The sequence below is a fragment of the Callithrix jacchus genome, chromosome 1, assembly GCF_049354715.1.
Source record: "Callithrix jacchus isolate 240 chromosome 1, calJac240_pri, whole genome shotgun sequence".
Classification (NCBI taxonomy): domain Eukaryota; kingdom Metazoa; phylum Chordata; class Mammalia; order Primates; family Cebidae; genus Callithrix; species Callithrix jacchus.
Window position 1 is genome coordinate 55,626,032 of NC_133502.1, and position 16,221 is coordinate 55,642,252.

General features: G+C 36.3%; 1 protein-coding gene and 1 long non-coding RNA gene across 5 annotated transcripts in view; one reads left to right on the forward strand and one right to left on the reverse strand.

Moving 5' to 3' along the window:
* The window catches only part of LOC144579019 (uncharacterized), a 64,961-nt gene extending 50,923 nt beyond the window's left edge, over positions 1-14,038 (reverse strand). For all 3 annotated transcript variants that reach the window (XR_013525797.1, XR_013525799.1, XR_013525798.1), the window contains exon 1: positions 13,931-14,038. This is a non-coding gene — a long non-coding RNA (uncharacterized LOC144579019). The remainder of the gene's footprint in view (positions 1-13,930) is intronic.
* DIAPH3 (diaphanous related formin 3) overlaps positions 1-16,221 on the forward strand; it is a 506,459-nt gene that overhangs the window by 150,537 nt on the left and 339,701 nt on the right. For both annotated transcript variants that reach the window (XM_035296778.3, XM_035296781.3), the window contains 2 exons: positions 11,269-11,343; positions 11,432-11,501. In XM_035296778.3, the coding sequence (XP_035152669.1) occupies positions 11,269-11,343; positions 11,432-11,501 (145 nt within the window). The remainder of the gene's footprint in view (positions 1-11,268; positions 11,344-11,431; positions 11,502-16,221) is intronic.

Below are 16,221 nucleotides of genomic sequence, written 5' to 3' on the forward strand. Positions count from 1 at the left end.
GACTGACTCTGTCTACAGAGAAAGTCTTCCTGTCTAATACCATTGGTTGGTTGGTTGGTTAAAAACATTTGTTAGCATGTAATCATCAAATAAATGATTCAAATATACCCCAAACATTTTTTAAATTCAATTAAAAGCATAATCATTCATTCTCTAGATATTTCATGTGGAGCAGACCTTTTCTTGGAGTGGGCAAAGGCTGATTGCATAAAACATACCCATAATGCATTGTCTTCCTGGTATTGGTGTTTTAAAGTAAAACAGGATCGTAAGGGCTCTGGCAAAGCAATGAGTACAGAACTACTCATCTGTTTAAAAAAAAATATCTTGGTTGGGCGCTGTGGCTCATACCTGTAATCCCAGCACTTTGAGAGGCCAAGGTGGGCGGATCATGAGGTCAGGAGATTGAAACCATCCTGGCCAACATGGTGAAACCCCGTCTCTACTACAAATACAAAAAGATAAAAATTAGCTGGGCATGGTGGCGCACCCCTATAGTCCCAGCTACTCAGGAGGCTAAGCCAGGAGAATTGCTTGAACCCAGGAGGCAGAGATTGCAGTGAGCTGAGATCATGCCACTGCACTACAGCCTGGGTGACAATATGAGACTCGTCTCAAAAAAAAAAAGTCTTTTTGGTACTGTGATTTCCCTTGAATATTTAGTTGTGCCCATATTTACTTTTACAGCAATTTTTAAAAAGTAACGTATTTTTAGCTTTCCAAAGCGTTAGGCTTAGTTTTCATAGAAGAAGTACCTCTTTCCCAATTACGTGTAACCTGTTTGTATCATATTAATTATATACAGTAGTAAGTACAACTGTCAAGAATGGATTTGGAGAGAAACCCAACTGGTTCTGGTGGGAGCAGTGTGTGGGGATGTATAAGAGAGTAGAATGCAGGCCTTGAATTAGCTGACTAGGTGGAGGGTAATTAAGAATGTGTTTGTGTAGCTACACATATGTACATACATTTCTTGTATGTGAACAAAAACATTTCTGTATAATAGAAAATGCCCTACATACCATTTCTGCTTTTAAAACTTAAGATATGTGAACATCATTCCACTTCAAGATTGTAGGCATAGTTTTTAAGTTGGGTTTTGTTCTTGGGACCTAGCTAACTTAGGTAGCCATCTTCATTGCTCCTCTGATATTCTCTGCTTATTTTTGTAATAGTGGTTACTGCACACAGTATTTTTTTATTGTTCTCATGTCAGTTGTTCTTCAAATTTCTTCCATCAACTCTTTAATCCCAAATTATGTTTTTTTCTTTGTTCTTACTACCCCCTTTCTCCTTTAATTGTTTTGCAATCAGGATTTCACTTCCACAGAATTATTTATAAACTGCTCTTGAATTCATTTATTTATAGTTCTTTTTAGCCCTTATTTTATTTGACCTTATTTCAGCACTTGACTCTTGAACTCTTCTCTCTTTTGAAACTTTCTCTTTCCTTTGGATTTGTTTTGTCAGATTTACTTGGTTCTCCTCTTACAACTGTCACTGCCTTTTTCTAATTTTCTTGGTGAGAACTTCTGCCTGTTGTCACACTCTTAACAGTGGATATTTCAGACTTGTGTTTGAAGGATAGACTAAATCTACTTTTTCCTATTTCTTTTGCTAAGCACAGCTAGAAATATTGGACATTATATGTGAAACTGATATAAGAAGACAGGCTCGTAACCTCAGGACTTAAGGAACAATATGGCAGTGAGTTTTCTGGGTTGTTTTTTTGCCTTTTTGTCAGATTTAGAGGTGAAGAAGTCAGCAACCCAGAAATGACAGGGGGCACAGAAGAAGTCCCAACAAAAGCCTTCTCTCTTAAACCAAAGGACCACAAAAATGGCAGCAAGCAAGACAGAAAACATTGACAATAACTACTCTGTGCATGTTAAATACCAAGGAAAAAGATCTGTGGTCCTATCCCTACCCACACTATCAAAAAGCAAAGTGTACCCACTCTGGATTTCTACCCACAGATGGCAGTAATGAAGCATTCTTCCCCCTCCTGACTTGCATTATGTTCAAAAAGGCCAATAGAGTTAGGGCTTTCACCATCACTAGTAATAACAGATGTCCACATCCCCCTTCCATGGTGCTATTGTAGGTTACATGGTGGCTATAATGAGGCAGTCCTTTTCTCCATCGGGAGTGCCCAGATTTTCATACATGTCAAATGGTAACAAAGAATCTCTCTTGGATTTCTGTTTCCACCTGGCAGTGATAAGGTGGTGCTTTCTCTTCTTCCTCTGGAGCTATGTCACAGAAAGCTTACTGAAATAAGAGGTTTATATGAGATTTGGAGTCTTATAACACGATATCCCAAATTTTCAGGCTTCTGTAATAAAAATACCAAGAAGCAGGACAAATCCCAAACTCAATGAAAAAAGAAAATAGGTGACAACAGTGATATGACAGAGATGGCAGAATTATGTGGCAAGAATCTTTTAAAAAGCAGCCATCATAAAAGTGTTACAATGGGCACATAGGAATGTGCTGAAACAAATAAAAAAATAGAAAGTCTCAGCAAAGAAATAAACTTTATTTCTTCTTTTAAAGAACCAAATGGAAATCTTAGAAGTGAAAAATACAATAACTGAAACAAAAAGCTTACTGGAGGGCCTTAAGAGCAAAACATGAGGCTGAAAGGAGAGAATTAGTTGACTATAGAATGATAGAAAGTACACAATCTGGACAACCAGGAACAAATAGATTGGGAAAAAAATACATACAGAATCTCAGGGACTTGTGCATCTATAACCAAAGATCTATCATTCTTGTCATTGTAGTCTTGAGAGGAGAAAGAGGACAGGATTAAAAAGTCAATGAAGAAATAATGACGGAATAGACCGGGCACTGTGGCTCATGCCTGTAATCCCAGCACTTTGGTAGGCCGAGGTGGGTAGATCAGGGTAGATCACCTGAGGTCAGGAGTTTGAGACCAGTCTGGCCAACATGGTGAAACCCTGTCTCTACTAAAAATAAAACATTAGCCAGGCATGGTGGCACATGCCTGTAATCCCAGCTACTTGGGAGGCTAAGGCAGGAGAATCGCTTAGAACCTGGGAGGCGGAGGTTGCAGTGAGCCAAGATTGCGCCATTGCACTCCAGCCTGGGTAACAGAGTGAGACTCTGTCTCAAAAAAAAAAAAAAAGACTGAATAGTTCCCAAATTTGGCAAGACATAAACCTACAAAAACTGAATCAATCACAAACAGGATAAACTCAAAGAAATTCACACACAGATGTAATATACTCAAATTTCTGAGAACTAGGCGGGCATGGTGGTTTACACTATAATCCCAGCACTTTGGGAGGCTGAGGTGGCTGGATGACTTGAGGTCAGGAGTTTGAGACTAGGCAGGCCAAGATGGTGAAATCCTGTCTCTACTAAAAATACAAAAATTAACCAGGCATGGTGGCACATGCCTGTGGTCCCAGCTACTTGGGAGGCTGAGGCAGGATGATTGCTTGAACCCAGGAGACAGAGATTGCAGTGAGCTGAGATTGCATCACTGCCTTCCAGTTTGGGAGACAGGGTGAGACTCTGAGTCAAACAAACAAACAAACAAACCAACCAACCAACCAACCAACCAACCAACCAACCAACCAACAAACCATCTGGAAACCAAAGATAGATTAAAAACATCTTGAAAGCTGTACCCTAATTGCCAATTGCATAAATTAAACAACAGATGTTATCAATACATCAACAGGGTAATAAGGGAATACTCTGAACAACTTTAAATACACAATTCAATAAGTTAGATGAAATCGATCAGTTCTTCGAAAAACACAAACTACTACAACACACCCATTAGGAAACAGATAATTTGGATGGTCCTCTCACTATTAAGAGGATTAAATTTCTGCTTTAACCCTCTTGTAAAAGATATTCAGGTATGGGTGATTTCAATGCAGAATTTTACCACAAACTTAAAGAGAAATGCCAATTTGCCATAGCCTCTTCCAGAAATAGCAGAGAAGAGAGCAATTAATTTTTTTAAATGAGGCTTGAATTATCTGATAGCAAAACCAGACCAATATAGTATCAAGATAGAACAAACAAAACCAAAAATCCCTCACACTTAGGGACCAATGTTCATTATGAATATAGATACGAAAATTCTTATACAATGCATTATATGGACAAGCAAAAGAGGAAAAGTCACTTGATCATATGAATTGATTTGGAAAAAGCATTTGACAAAATTCAACACTGTTCATAATAAAAACTCTTAGAAAAATAGGAATAGAGGGGGAGTTCAGTTGTGTCCCATAGAAAGGTATGTTTAAGTTCTTAACAGTCTTTCTGCAGAATGTGGCCTCTTTTGGAAGCAGAGTCATTGCAGTGTAATTAAGATGAAGTCATAAGGGAGTAGGGTAAATTCTTGATCCAGTATGACTTGTATCCTTAAAAAAGCAGAGATACAGGGAGAGTCTCATGTGATGACTGGAAGGATTGGCAGCTTCCATCAGAAGCTAGGAAGAGGCGGGGAAGGATTCTACCCAGAGTCCCAGGCAGCAGCCCTGCTTACACTTTGATTTTGAACACCTAGCTTCCAGAACTACAAGATCTATTACAAGATCTGTTTTAAAGTACTCATTTTTTGATACTTGGTTGCTGCAGCCCTAGGAAACTAATACAGAGAGGAACTTTCTGAACTTGGTAAAGAGATCTACAAAAATCCTATAGTTAATATTCTATTTTGTGATGAAAAACCAAATGCTTTCCCTCTAAGATAGGTTGAGAACAAGGCAAGGATGCCTGCTCTCAGGACTTCTATTTTACACCATGGAGAAGTTCTAGGTAGAACACTGAAGCAAGAAAAGGAAATAAAGGTATTCAACTCAGAAAGGTAGAAAGAAAACTGTCCCTATTTGCAGATGACATTTGGTTCAGTATGAAGGTTGAGACAGTTTCAGTATGGTGTGGAGACCTGTCATCTCTTTGTGTTTGTTTCTGTATATATAAAGGCCACAAGCCTGGTGATCAGCAGACCTAGATATTATTTCTAAGTGACTATAACCTCTTATATGTAACAATAGAAGGGGGCTTAGTTTCATTTTAAAATCATTTATTGAGTGCTCATTCTATCCCATGCTAGAATAAATAGGATAAATAAGAAATGGTTCCTATACTCAGTGAGTATGCATTAGGTACATAGAGAATCTCAAGAAATCTACCAAAAACTCCTAGAACTTATCACTCAGTTTAGCAAGGTTGCAAGATGCAAGATAACAATATAAAATTGTATTTCTATGTAGTAGCAATGAACTTGTGGAAAATGAAATTAAAAACAATACCTCAAAAAATTGCTCAAAAAGTAATTGTAATTTTTATGACTTACAGATAGGACTTTTATGCTGAAAACTACAAAATAATGATGAAAGAAGTTAAAGCAGATCCAAATAAATAGAGACATCTAGTGTTTATGAATAAGAGACTCAACTCAATTTGCTTCTCTGTTTGGGTTATTGGCAGAACCCAGTTTCTTGTGGTTGTGGGATTAAGATTCTTATTTCTTTTCTAGCTGTCAGTTGAGGGCCATTCTCAGGTGTTTCAGTCCAACGACGTTTCTTGGATTTTCTTTGGCTCCCTTCATTTTCAAAACCAGTAAAGGCGAGTTGAGTCCCTTTTATGCTTTGATGTTGTTGTTGTTGTTGCTGTTGTTGTGAGGCAGAGCCTTGCTCTGTTGCCCATTCTAGAGTGAAGTGGTGCCATCTTGGCTCACTGTAGCCTCCGCCTTCTGGGCTCAAGGAATTCTCCTGCATCAGCCTCCTAAATAGCTGGGATTACAGGCACCCACTACCACTCCCGGCAATTTTTGTATTTTTATTAGAGGTGGGCTTTCGCCATGTTGGCTAGGCTGATCTCCAACTCCTGGCATCAAGTGATCCACCTACCTCAGCCTCCCAAACGATGGGATTACAGGTGTGAGCCATGGTGCCTGTCCCTTTTTATCCTCTCTCTTTCTTTCATCTCATCTCTTTAACCAAGCTGGGAAATTAAGAATTATATGATTAGATTGGAACCACTAGGATAACTAGGGTAATCTATTTTAAAATCATCTGATTAGCAACCTTAATTCCATCTGCAACCTGAATTTCTCTTTTGCTACCTGGAATAATATATTCTTAGGTTCTGGGTTTAACTTGTGCAGATCTTATGGTGGGTAAGGGTAGGATTACTCTCTTTATTACACATGTCTAATCCTTTTAGATCCTCCCATTGCCTATGGCATTATATATATGGTTTTTCAAGATCAAGCCCTTTCTTAGTTGTTTGGTTTTATCTCTGATACAGCTTCCTGTGGTGCTCAGCAGAGGACATTTCTTTTATGTTTAATGTCTGTGTGTGTATGCCCTCCTGCTTAGAAAGACTCAGGTCAGACAGCAGATGCTTTGAAGTTCCCAAGGGAGGTCAATATTGTACTCCTGTTCCCAGAGCACCATGATTATAGCATTTATTACATTATGAAAATAATTTTGTTCAAAATGTGTTTCAACCACTAGTCTGTGATCTTTTCAAGGGCAGAGAACATATTCAGTTTTCTATTTCTCATACTTAGTGCTATGTCAAGAACACAGTGTTCCCTTAATAAAGGCCAACTTGGCAGGGCATAGTGGCTTACACCTGTAATCCCATCACTTTTGGAAACTAAGGTGGGAGGATTTGCTTGAGGCCAGGAGTTTGGACTGGTCTGGGCAACATAGTGAGACCCTGTCTCTACAAAAACTAAAATTAGCTGAATGTAGTGACACATGCTTATAGTCCTAGTTACTAGGGAGGCTGAGGCAGGAGGATCACTTGAGCCCAGGAGGTTGACGTGGCAGTGGGGCATGATTGTGCCACTGTACTGCAGCCTGGGTGACAGAGTGAGACCCTGTCTTTGGTTTTATCATCTTTGGTTCAGTATGGGTAAGTAACAGTTCTGACATCACAATTGAAGTTTCTAGCTTGAAGGGAGACAGTTTTAGTAATAGTGTGGAGACCTGTCATCTCTTTGTGTTTGTTTCTGTATATGTAAAGGCCACAAGCCTGGTTATCAGCAGACCTAGATATTATTTCTAAGTGACTACAACCTCCTATATGTAACAATAGAAGAGGGCTTAGTTTCATTTTAAGATGATTTATTGAGTACTCAGTCTATCCCATGCTAGAATAATTAGGATAAATAAGAAATGGTCCCTATACTCAATGAGTATGCATCAGGTAAAATTGCTCTCATGATCTGGTATGTTTATTTCAGATCATAGGGTAATAATTCCAAGATTAATTACATTATAATTTATGATGCATTTGTCTTTCCCTTTCTAAGAGCACATCTTGGAACAAAGGTAGTAATTTGAAACAAAACAAAGGAAGGGTAGGAGGGTCAGCCTTTGGGAAACATACTTGAGAGTGCTTTGTTCCTTTTGGCCAGGAGGTAAGTCTGAGACCTGATTGTTGCCTCTATCGCTCAGTGAGGTGACTGACTGTATTTGCTTCCTAAAGCCAACAACATGTCAGAAACCGCTTTAGACACTTTTAGTTTCATCCTGTGTTTCTGGAAGTAGTAACTGAATTTCAAAGCCTAAGCTGCTTTTGAACATTTAAAGGTGGGTTAAACATTGTAATTCTGGGGCCCTGTTCTCCCTCTTCCTCTGTTTTTTTTTTTTGGTGTGTGTGTGTTTAAACTTTTATTAAGTTTTATTACCTCTTCTTCTCTTCTTTTCTCATATATTGAGACCCCTACTAGGAAGTGCTAAATGGTAATAGAAGTTTTCCTTGAGGCAATTAGAAGAGTTTGATATTTCCTGTTACAGAATTTTAAGAGGTAGATTTTGTGTTAAATTAGTATTTAGCACACTACAGTTGCTGTTTTAAAGCAGGTTTTTTTTCTGATACAAATGTCATACTGATCTCTGTGTCATTTCTATTCATGAAGAAGAAACATGTGCTTATTTACCTGTGAATGCAGTTTTTAGTTAAACCACATAATGCCTGATGGTACTGTGCTGACAGGCACAGAACAAATAGTGCAGATTTTAGTTCCTAGAGATTGATCATTTATAGATCAGTTGATAATTTTTTCCCAGGTTGCTTCTTACACTGATGAGAAATTTTTCATTTTTGTAGAAAGTTATGGATCTCAATAAACCTCTGTCAAGACCACAGACCTGCCTACTCAATATCACTTTTTATCTTGAACATCTTCTCTGGTGGAGATAGGAAGTGATATTTGTATCCCTATCCTTAAAAATAATATTGCTGAAAATAGTAGGGGTAAAGGTGAAACACTTGAGATTATTGCTTTGTGAGTGACAACCTGTTAATACAACAGTATGTTGACTGCAAATTTTTAAGAAAACAGGGAGCTGTTTTATGCATATTTAACTTTTAATCTTTTTAATAAGTACTTTTGGTAGCTTTCTTTTAATTTTTATATGTTTCTTTGGTTGTAAAGTGTCTGTTTTCTTTCCCTTTATCCTGTCCCACTTTACTTGTTTTTGACATGTTTTAGGAAATAAAATGTGTAAGTTGGTTTTCAGAAGTCCATTGTCCACTTCTCTGATTTTATTATTGTTGAGAATTGTTGAGAAATTCCAACAATGATTAAAAGATTGTAGTAGATGAAGTGATTTGGTTTAATGCCTCTTTACATGCAACTTTAATAAGTTTTGTTTTATAGAAAATTAGTTTATATGTAAAATATGTGAGTGTGTATAAATATTATTTGAATAGTTCATATTCCGTAGTTTAGAAGAGAGTTATATAGTGGGTCTAGAAATAGTTGACTTGAGACTGTCTGAGTCTCATAATTCTAGTTTTAATTTTGTTAAAGGTGATGAATTTTAAATAGCTTTTTTATTATTAATTATGTAGATTAGAGAACATACTGATTTACATGGATTTGTGTTTCCTAAATTTATACTGGATCATGATATAAGCATTAGCGTAACAAAGTCTTTTTGTTATATTAACATGATTTAAAATTCCTTTGTGTATTTTGGTGTAAGGCAGTTTGATGAACAGTGATTTCATTCTTCACAATGATTGAAGGTGATAGCAATGAATAATCTGAAACCATTTATATTAGCTTTAGAATATCTTTGTGGATATACTTTTGAATATGAAGATTGTTGAAAATGTACTTTAAACAAAATATGAAAGCCCCACTGTGAAGTATTAAAGAGGAGGGCCTTGTGAACAGAGTCTCTCTCCATGCATCTCAATGTCAGCCCAAGTAAAACTCTCAGATTACGCCTCACTTCCCTGCTGCATGTGAAATAGGAATAAATTCAGAATAGGGTGTCAGCAAGGCAAACAGTTAAGTGAGATGCTGTAGGTGTTTTCATGAAACATGAAAACAGGATTTTAAATGCCTACAGGTAATCTCTCTGTTGCCGATAGTAGCGAGTAAACTCTTCATTTTTTTTTTTTTTTGCCAATCAGTTTGAGCTTATGAGGTTAGCCTTGAACTGATGACCTCGCCTTTGCGAGCGCCATGACCTCCGGCGGGAGCCACTTTGGACCCCGAACTCTTCACTTTTTAAGTAGCGTCCTGGTTTGAAAACAGTAACCTCACTTTAGCTTTTTCCTCACCTTAACTATAATAGCAATCTTCAGTCTTTATAAGAGAGTATCTTTCATGTTCAAGTACGTTTAAAAAATTAGTTATTTCGTTGCTTTCACTGGAAAGAGATGCATAAAATTTGTCTGACAAGTGATTGCTAATCTAAATGGCAGTTTTCATTTCTTTTTTGTAAAATCAGAAATTCTGAACATGGATGGGTGTCAAGTTGTGTTCATGGAAATGTGCAAATGAAGAAGTTGGATTTTAAACTATATTTGTATTTTTTATATAAATATGTCACCTTTGGTTTTTGTTCTCTTGTTTACACTAGAAATGCTATAGTGTATTTTAAGGAAGAAAATGATATTTTGGTATTTTCTGATATATGACTTAAGCTTGTTTTTATTTTTTATAATGTCCTGTTTGGATTCCTTGAAATCTATTTTTTTTTTTTTTTTTTGAGATGGAGTTTCACTCTTGTTGCCCAGGCTGGAGTGCAATGGCGTGATCTCGGCTCACTGCAACCTCCACCTTCCAAGTTCAAGTGGTTCTTCTGCCTCAGCTGCCTAAGGATTACAGGCAGGTGCCACCACACCTGGCTAATTTTGTATTTTTAGTAGAGATGGGGTTTCACCATGTTGGTCAGTCCGGTCTCGAACTTCTGACCTCAGGTGATCCACTCACCCTCTGCCTCCCAAAGTGCCGGAATTCCAGGCGGGAGCCACCGCTCTTGGCTGAAATTTTGTTTTTAACATCTTATTGTTTAAACACTACACATATACATATATAAAATCACATATATAAGCACATGTATACAAATAAATATACACAAGTGTATCTTTTCTTTCCTCCATTCTTTTGGTGACAGATTATTGTCATTGTATTATTTATTGGCCTAGGTTTCCAAATGTCCACTGAAAAAAGGTATTCATTTCTACTAAGGTAGTTTTCCTATAATCAAGGTAAGCTGTTGTCTAGTGACAGTAATGTTCTAGTTATGTAAAGGCCTCCGATTGGGTCAGTGAGTTTATGGGACATGTTTGGTTTGGTGAAGATTGACATACTCATTTAAAAACTGTGATGCAGTTTTTAAATTTTTTTTTTTTTTTTTTAAGCAACGGACGTTTGAAATTCTTAACATTTGTTGGGATGTAGTTCATTGTTTGGGGAAATTCTGCTATAGCATCTCTTTTTCATTGTTTTGATTAATTTTTGCCATCAATATTTTTCTTTATGTTCATCTACATCTTTCCTCCATAGATCTTTACTCACTTGCGTAATTTGTGTTCTTTGACATAGCCCAAAATAGGCTTTAATTAGTAGTGTGCTGGTAAATGTTTAGAGCCAGTTCTGGGTCGGGGAAGCTCTGATTGGTAGCATTTGCCAATTTCTTTGGTATGAATACTTTAACTGTGGCTGATTTCAAGCTACCTACATGATGTCCCTGGACATGGAGTATGGAAGAGATGGCCACAGTCTACTCTCACAAGCTTGTACAAGCTGAGTTCAGCACACTATTGGCATATCCCATCTTTGATTCTTTTGAAACTAAGATTATGAATCATGAATAATTTTTATATGTGGTGTTATTCTTATGTTTTAGTTATGATTATGAATATAGCAAACATAAAATACCTATCGGTATATAACATTATCGTGATAACACAAGCTGCATTACTTACAATGTATAACTATCTTTTATTCTTTTTCAGTTGGATGGAAAGCTTTGGACATGAGGGGCTTGGATTATTACTAGACATTTTGGAAAAACTGATTAGTGGAAAAATGTAAGTATTGCTAATAATTATTTTCAAGTAAGCATTATTTGTATGTCCAATTATAATTCTGATGCTTCTATTTTTTATGTCAATACAGCCAAGAAAAAATTGTAAAGAAAAATCAACATAAAGTCATACAGTGTCTAAAAGCCCTGATGAATACACAGGTATGTACATAGGTAATTAGTATTTGTCCATCACCAATTTTATAATACATGATTTTCATTTGCAGTAAAGGGATCATATATTGTTCTGATGTGTTTTTCGGTACACGATGGAAAAATAATAGAATTTTATTGAATTCTAGTTTCAACTGTCCTGCAATAAGAGAAACTTGAGAATGAATAAATCCTCTTCTGGTGCCAAACTCCTCATGTATAGGCTAATTATCTCTCCCCACTCTTTCCTCCCCCTCAACCCTGCCCACCCCCACCCCCATCCCCCACCCATCTTCTTTCTTTTTTTCGCTTCCCCTCCCACCCTTTCTTTGATGTTTTTGGCCTCCTCTTCTCTTTTCTTCCTTCCCTCATTTCCTCTCTCCTGACTCAAAAGTATGCCATGAGTCAGCTGTAAGATCATGATTATTAAATGTGAGCTGCAATAATACTTACTAGTAAAGGTTCAAGTTGGGAAGATTTCTTATATTCTAGGAATTTAAAATCCACAATGAAATTGTGGAATATAAAATCCACAATGTAAACAGATATAAGCAGGTCTCAGAAATGGAGCAATGATGCTTAACCCAAGTAATATCAAGAACAAACGTAATATGGAAGAATTTGCATAAAGAGGTTACATTAGAAGGGAGAAACCTGCTTGTGGCTCTCGCCTATAATCTTAGCACTTCGGGATGCAGAGGCAGGAGGATTGCTTGAAGCTAGGAGTTTGAGACCAGCCTGAGGAACATAGTGAGACCCCCATCTCTACAAAAAATAAAACAAATAGCTGGGTATGGTGGCACATGTGGGTAGTCCCAGCTACTCAGGAGGCTGAGTTGGGAGGGTGGCTTGAGGTCAGGAGTTTGAGGTTAGAAAAAAAGAGAAATTTTTAAGCTCTTTACTGAAGTTAGATTTTGTTTTATCTAGCGATGTTTCTGTTTTGCTTTTATAATGTTAACTGCAGAAATTAGCATTATCCTTTGCCATTTCTTTAGCTCTAGCATCTAAACACATCTACCTTATGATGTGTGAACTAATGATATGTGTTTAAGTTGCTGTTAGACAGCAGGGGAGGAAATTTTACCTCTGGTGGTATGATGATTTTTGTTTTATAGCAAAACCATCTGTATATTTCTGATTAATTTTAATTTATAATTTGCCATATTCTCATTTAAAAATAAACTTTTATAAGGCTAAACACTTAAATACTACTTAAATTGTTAAGATTTATATTTCTTTTTACTAAATGTATTAGCAAATATTTTTATTTTCTAATTATTTTCGTCTTATTAAACTATGTATTTTTAAGCATTTTTCTGGAGCTAAGCTTTCTATTTTTAACTGGTGAAATATTTTTTCTTCCCTGCCTCCTCTAATCAGATATTATTTTCAAAGAAAATATATGATGTAGGAATCACAACTCTTTTCTATGCTGAATTCATGGTTCTTTGAAAATCAGATGTTAGATATATAAGGTCGCTTTTTACATATCTGTTTTAAGAGTAAATTAATAAAAGAATCAAATTGCTGATAGGGAGAGGTCTTTTCCCACTAAGTACATAGAACTGGTTTAGGCAGCCCTTTCTAAAGTGAGAATATAGAAATTGGAAATTTTATTAGTGATGCAAAGACTGAAAATAGAAAAAAAACTAGGAACTTGTTTTTAAACCAAAGGAACGTTTGGATTGTAATCTGAATTCAAGAAGAATATCATGGTTAAAGTAAGGTGGTAAATAGAAGATAATATTCTTACTTTGTGTCAGAATGAATTGGAGGAAAAGTGAACTTTATTAATTTTGTAATTGGTATACTATTATTCCCTTAAGAGATTTTTGTTGCTTGTGGTTTATATATGTGGAACCATAAATTATTGCCATTTGTATTTGGTGCTATTATCTGTGCTATTAAGAATAAAAAGTTAATTTAAGTTATTGGTACTTAGTATTATAATGTCTGAACTCTAAATCTAGCAATATTTGAAAATTTTGGTAAAGTTTTTTTCTCTTCAAGATTGGTTAATTGTTTTCTTAATCTTTATTTGATCACACATCTATCAGGGCAAAATTTGTTAAACTTCACGTATACAGTCTTTAGTAGCATTCATTAAATGATGAAAATATAAGTTTTAAAAGAAAAAATGTGGTGTCTTCTTTGATACTAGTAATTAATTATATAATTAATGAGCAAATTTGATAACATTACATGAAAGGGAATTTTTTATAACCTTAAATTGGACTAAGAGAATTTTTTTAAATGGAAGAGAATTTTAATTACCTAGGGGGAAGAAAATGAAAGATGATAAGGATGAAAAGTTAGTTTATTCAAATTGAAAGTAAGAACAGAGGTTTCCATTTGGTCAGTTAACTTTGTGTGTGTTGCTTTGAAGAGTACACCCAAGGTGAGGGTGCTTTGCTCCTGAAGCTAGCTCCTTTACTCACATTATCTGTGCGACTGGGATTAACTCACTGTGGGTGGCTGCTCAGCACCAGTAGTCATGCACCACTGGGTCCAGATGTTGGTCATCCTACATGAGGATTTAGGGCATTAACTTTCCTCCACCTAAAACATCATCTTCAGTGGCCTGAAATTCCATCTGTTAGCTAATAATAGGCCCCATGTGGAATGCAGTTGGAACCTGGCATTGAGCCTCTGTTAAGAACAGGCCAGTTATCATATTATCTGAAATATGACATTCTTGACATTCAGTAAAGATATATCCTTAGACCTTTCAAAATTTGTCATGCCTCTCTAACCTAAAATAGCCCTCATTAAAAACACTTTAATCCTACCACTGGTAAGTGGACTGCTTCTCACACAGAGTCAACAGTTTTTGTTTTGTTTTGCTGTGTTTTTTAAATAATTGGACTAATTTTATACAAGTAGCAATTCTGTATTTAGTTATAGATACTGAGTAGTAGTAATCTGGCCTCATTCCAGCCTTAAAATGAGTATGACACAATTTTCCGTTGCCAAAATCAGAGGATGTTGCCTGTGATGGACTGTTGGGTGTTACAGGATGACGGTTAAACCTGTGAAATCAGAGTATTCTAACATTTCACCTTTCATACATGATGGTTTAGGGCCAGAGGGCTTGACAGAGAAGGTAGGTAGTATCCCTTGGAGGAAATTGGCATGTGTCACCTTGGGTGGCTGGAGGAGTCACAGGATTCTGATTCTAGAAGGGCAGGTGTTAGCTAAGGACAGCCAGGTGGATGAGAAATGAAGGGGAAATGCTAGAGGCAAGCTTTACTCAATTCCCAGGTTTATTAGGACAGAGCCAGCTCTTCTGTACTTGGTAATCATTGACTGACTTTCTGAATTGAATCTAAGTGGTACTTTATAAAACTGGAAATTCCCTGGAATGATTATCAAATGGTTAGTTTTTGGTCCTCTGGCTGCCTTTTCATTCTTTATCAAGTTATGTAATAGCCCAGGGTATCATAAAAGTATTTCCTGACTGTTTAGCAGTCTTGTTGTAAACTTTTCCCTATCACTAACAAGGTCGATTAATCTCCCCAAAATTCATAATCTGGGGCCCTTGGCCTTTCCTTGTACTTTCTTCATTTTTGCTGTGTTTCTTAGATAGTGGCTTAAAGTAAATGCGATATTTCAGCACAGTACAAGGTTTCTTTGCATAAATGACCACATACAAGATAGGAAAGTTATAAATAGGATCTTATAACAAAGTACTTGGTTCTAAGCTGCTTATAGTTTCAACTTTGATGCTTACATGTAGTGCCAATTTTGAGTTTAGGTCATAGGCCTGTGATTGGGAATAAGGCCCTTTTTAGTGTTTGGTAGTAACTCTGATTAGTCAATTTCTCATGCTTTAGTAGGATCCTCTGAGATGCATCCTCTGTTTTATTATTTCTATTCATCTTCTGTATTTTGACAGTTATCTTTCATAGATATGCCATTAACATAACTTCTTATCTTCTAATTGGATTTGACATCCTGGCAGTTGTAAATAAACTTTATCCTAAATCCAGTCATCTCATTTATAGAAGAGTTTACAACTGCATTGTTTTCCTAATAATAAATACCACTATGATTAGAATACCTGTGCCCATTATAGCAGTTTCTACATGGTGTCTGCCCAAATCATCCTTCAGTTTTTGCCCATTTGTGAACTAAGTGCTAATATCTAGGCCTGTATTTTGTAATATGGTAGCTACATGTGGCTTCTGAGCATTTGAAATGTGGCTAGCATTTGAGATGTGCTACAGTGTAAAATACACACTGGATTTCAAATATTTAGGAAGAAAAAAAGTGAAATGTCATCAATAAATGTTTTATATTGGTTATATGTTGAAATGATAATATTTTGGAGATATTGGATAAATTTTATTCAAAGTAGTTTTGCTTGCTTGAAAATTTAAAATTACTCATGTGGTTTCCATTACTTTTCTCTTGGACAGTGTATGTGTTTGCTTATGGTAATGTGTATCTTACCAACCTTCCTTCCCAAAAAAAAGATTTTCATAGCCTGTGTCTGGTTCATTATCTGGCTGTTTATTTCACATATTTCTTTTTTTTTTTTTTATAGAGGGTAACTTTCTGACATTGCCATGGCATTTGTTAACTCTCTTGGCACAGGAGGGAGTGTCTTTCAGTATGCTAATGTATTATACTTAGCATATAATGAGTAGTGAGAATAATCAGCGGTCTTTTCATTGCCATGATGGTTTTGGTGGGTTTTGGCCAGCTTCCTTACCACATCCTTTTTGTC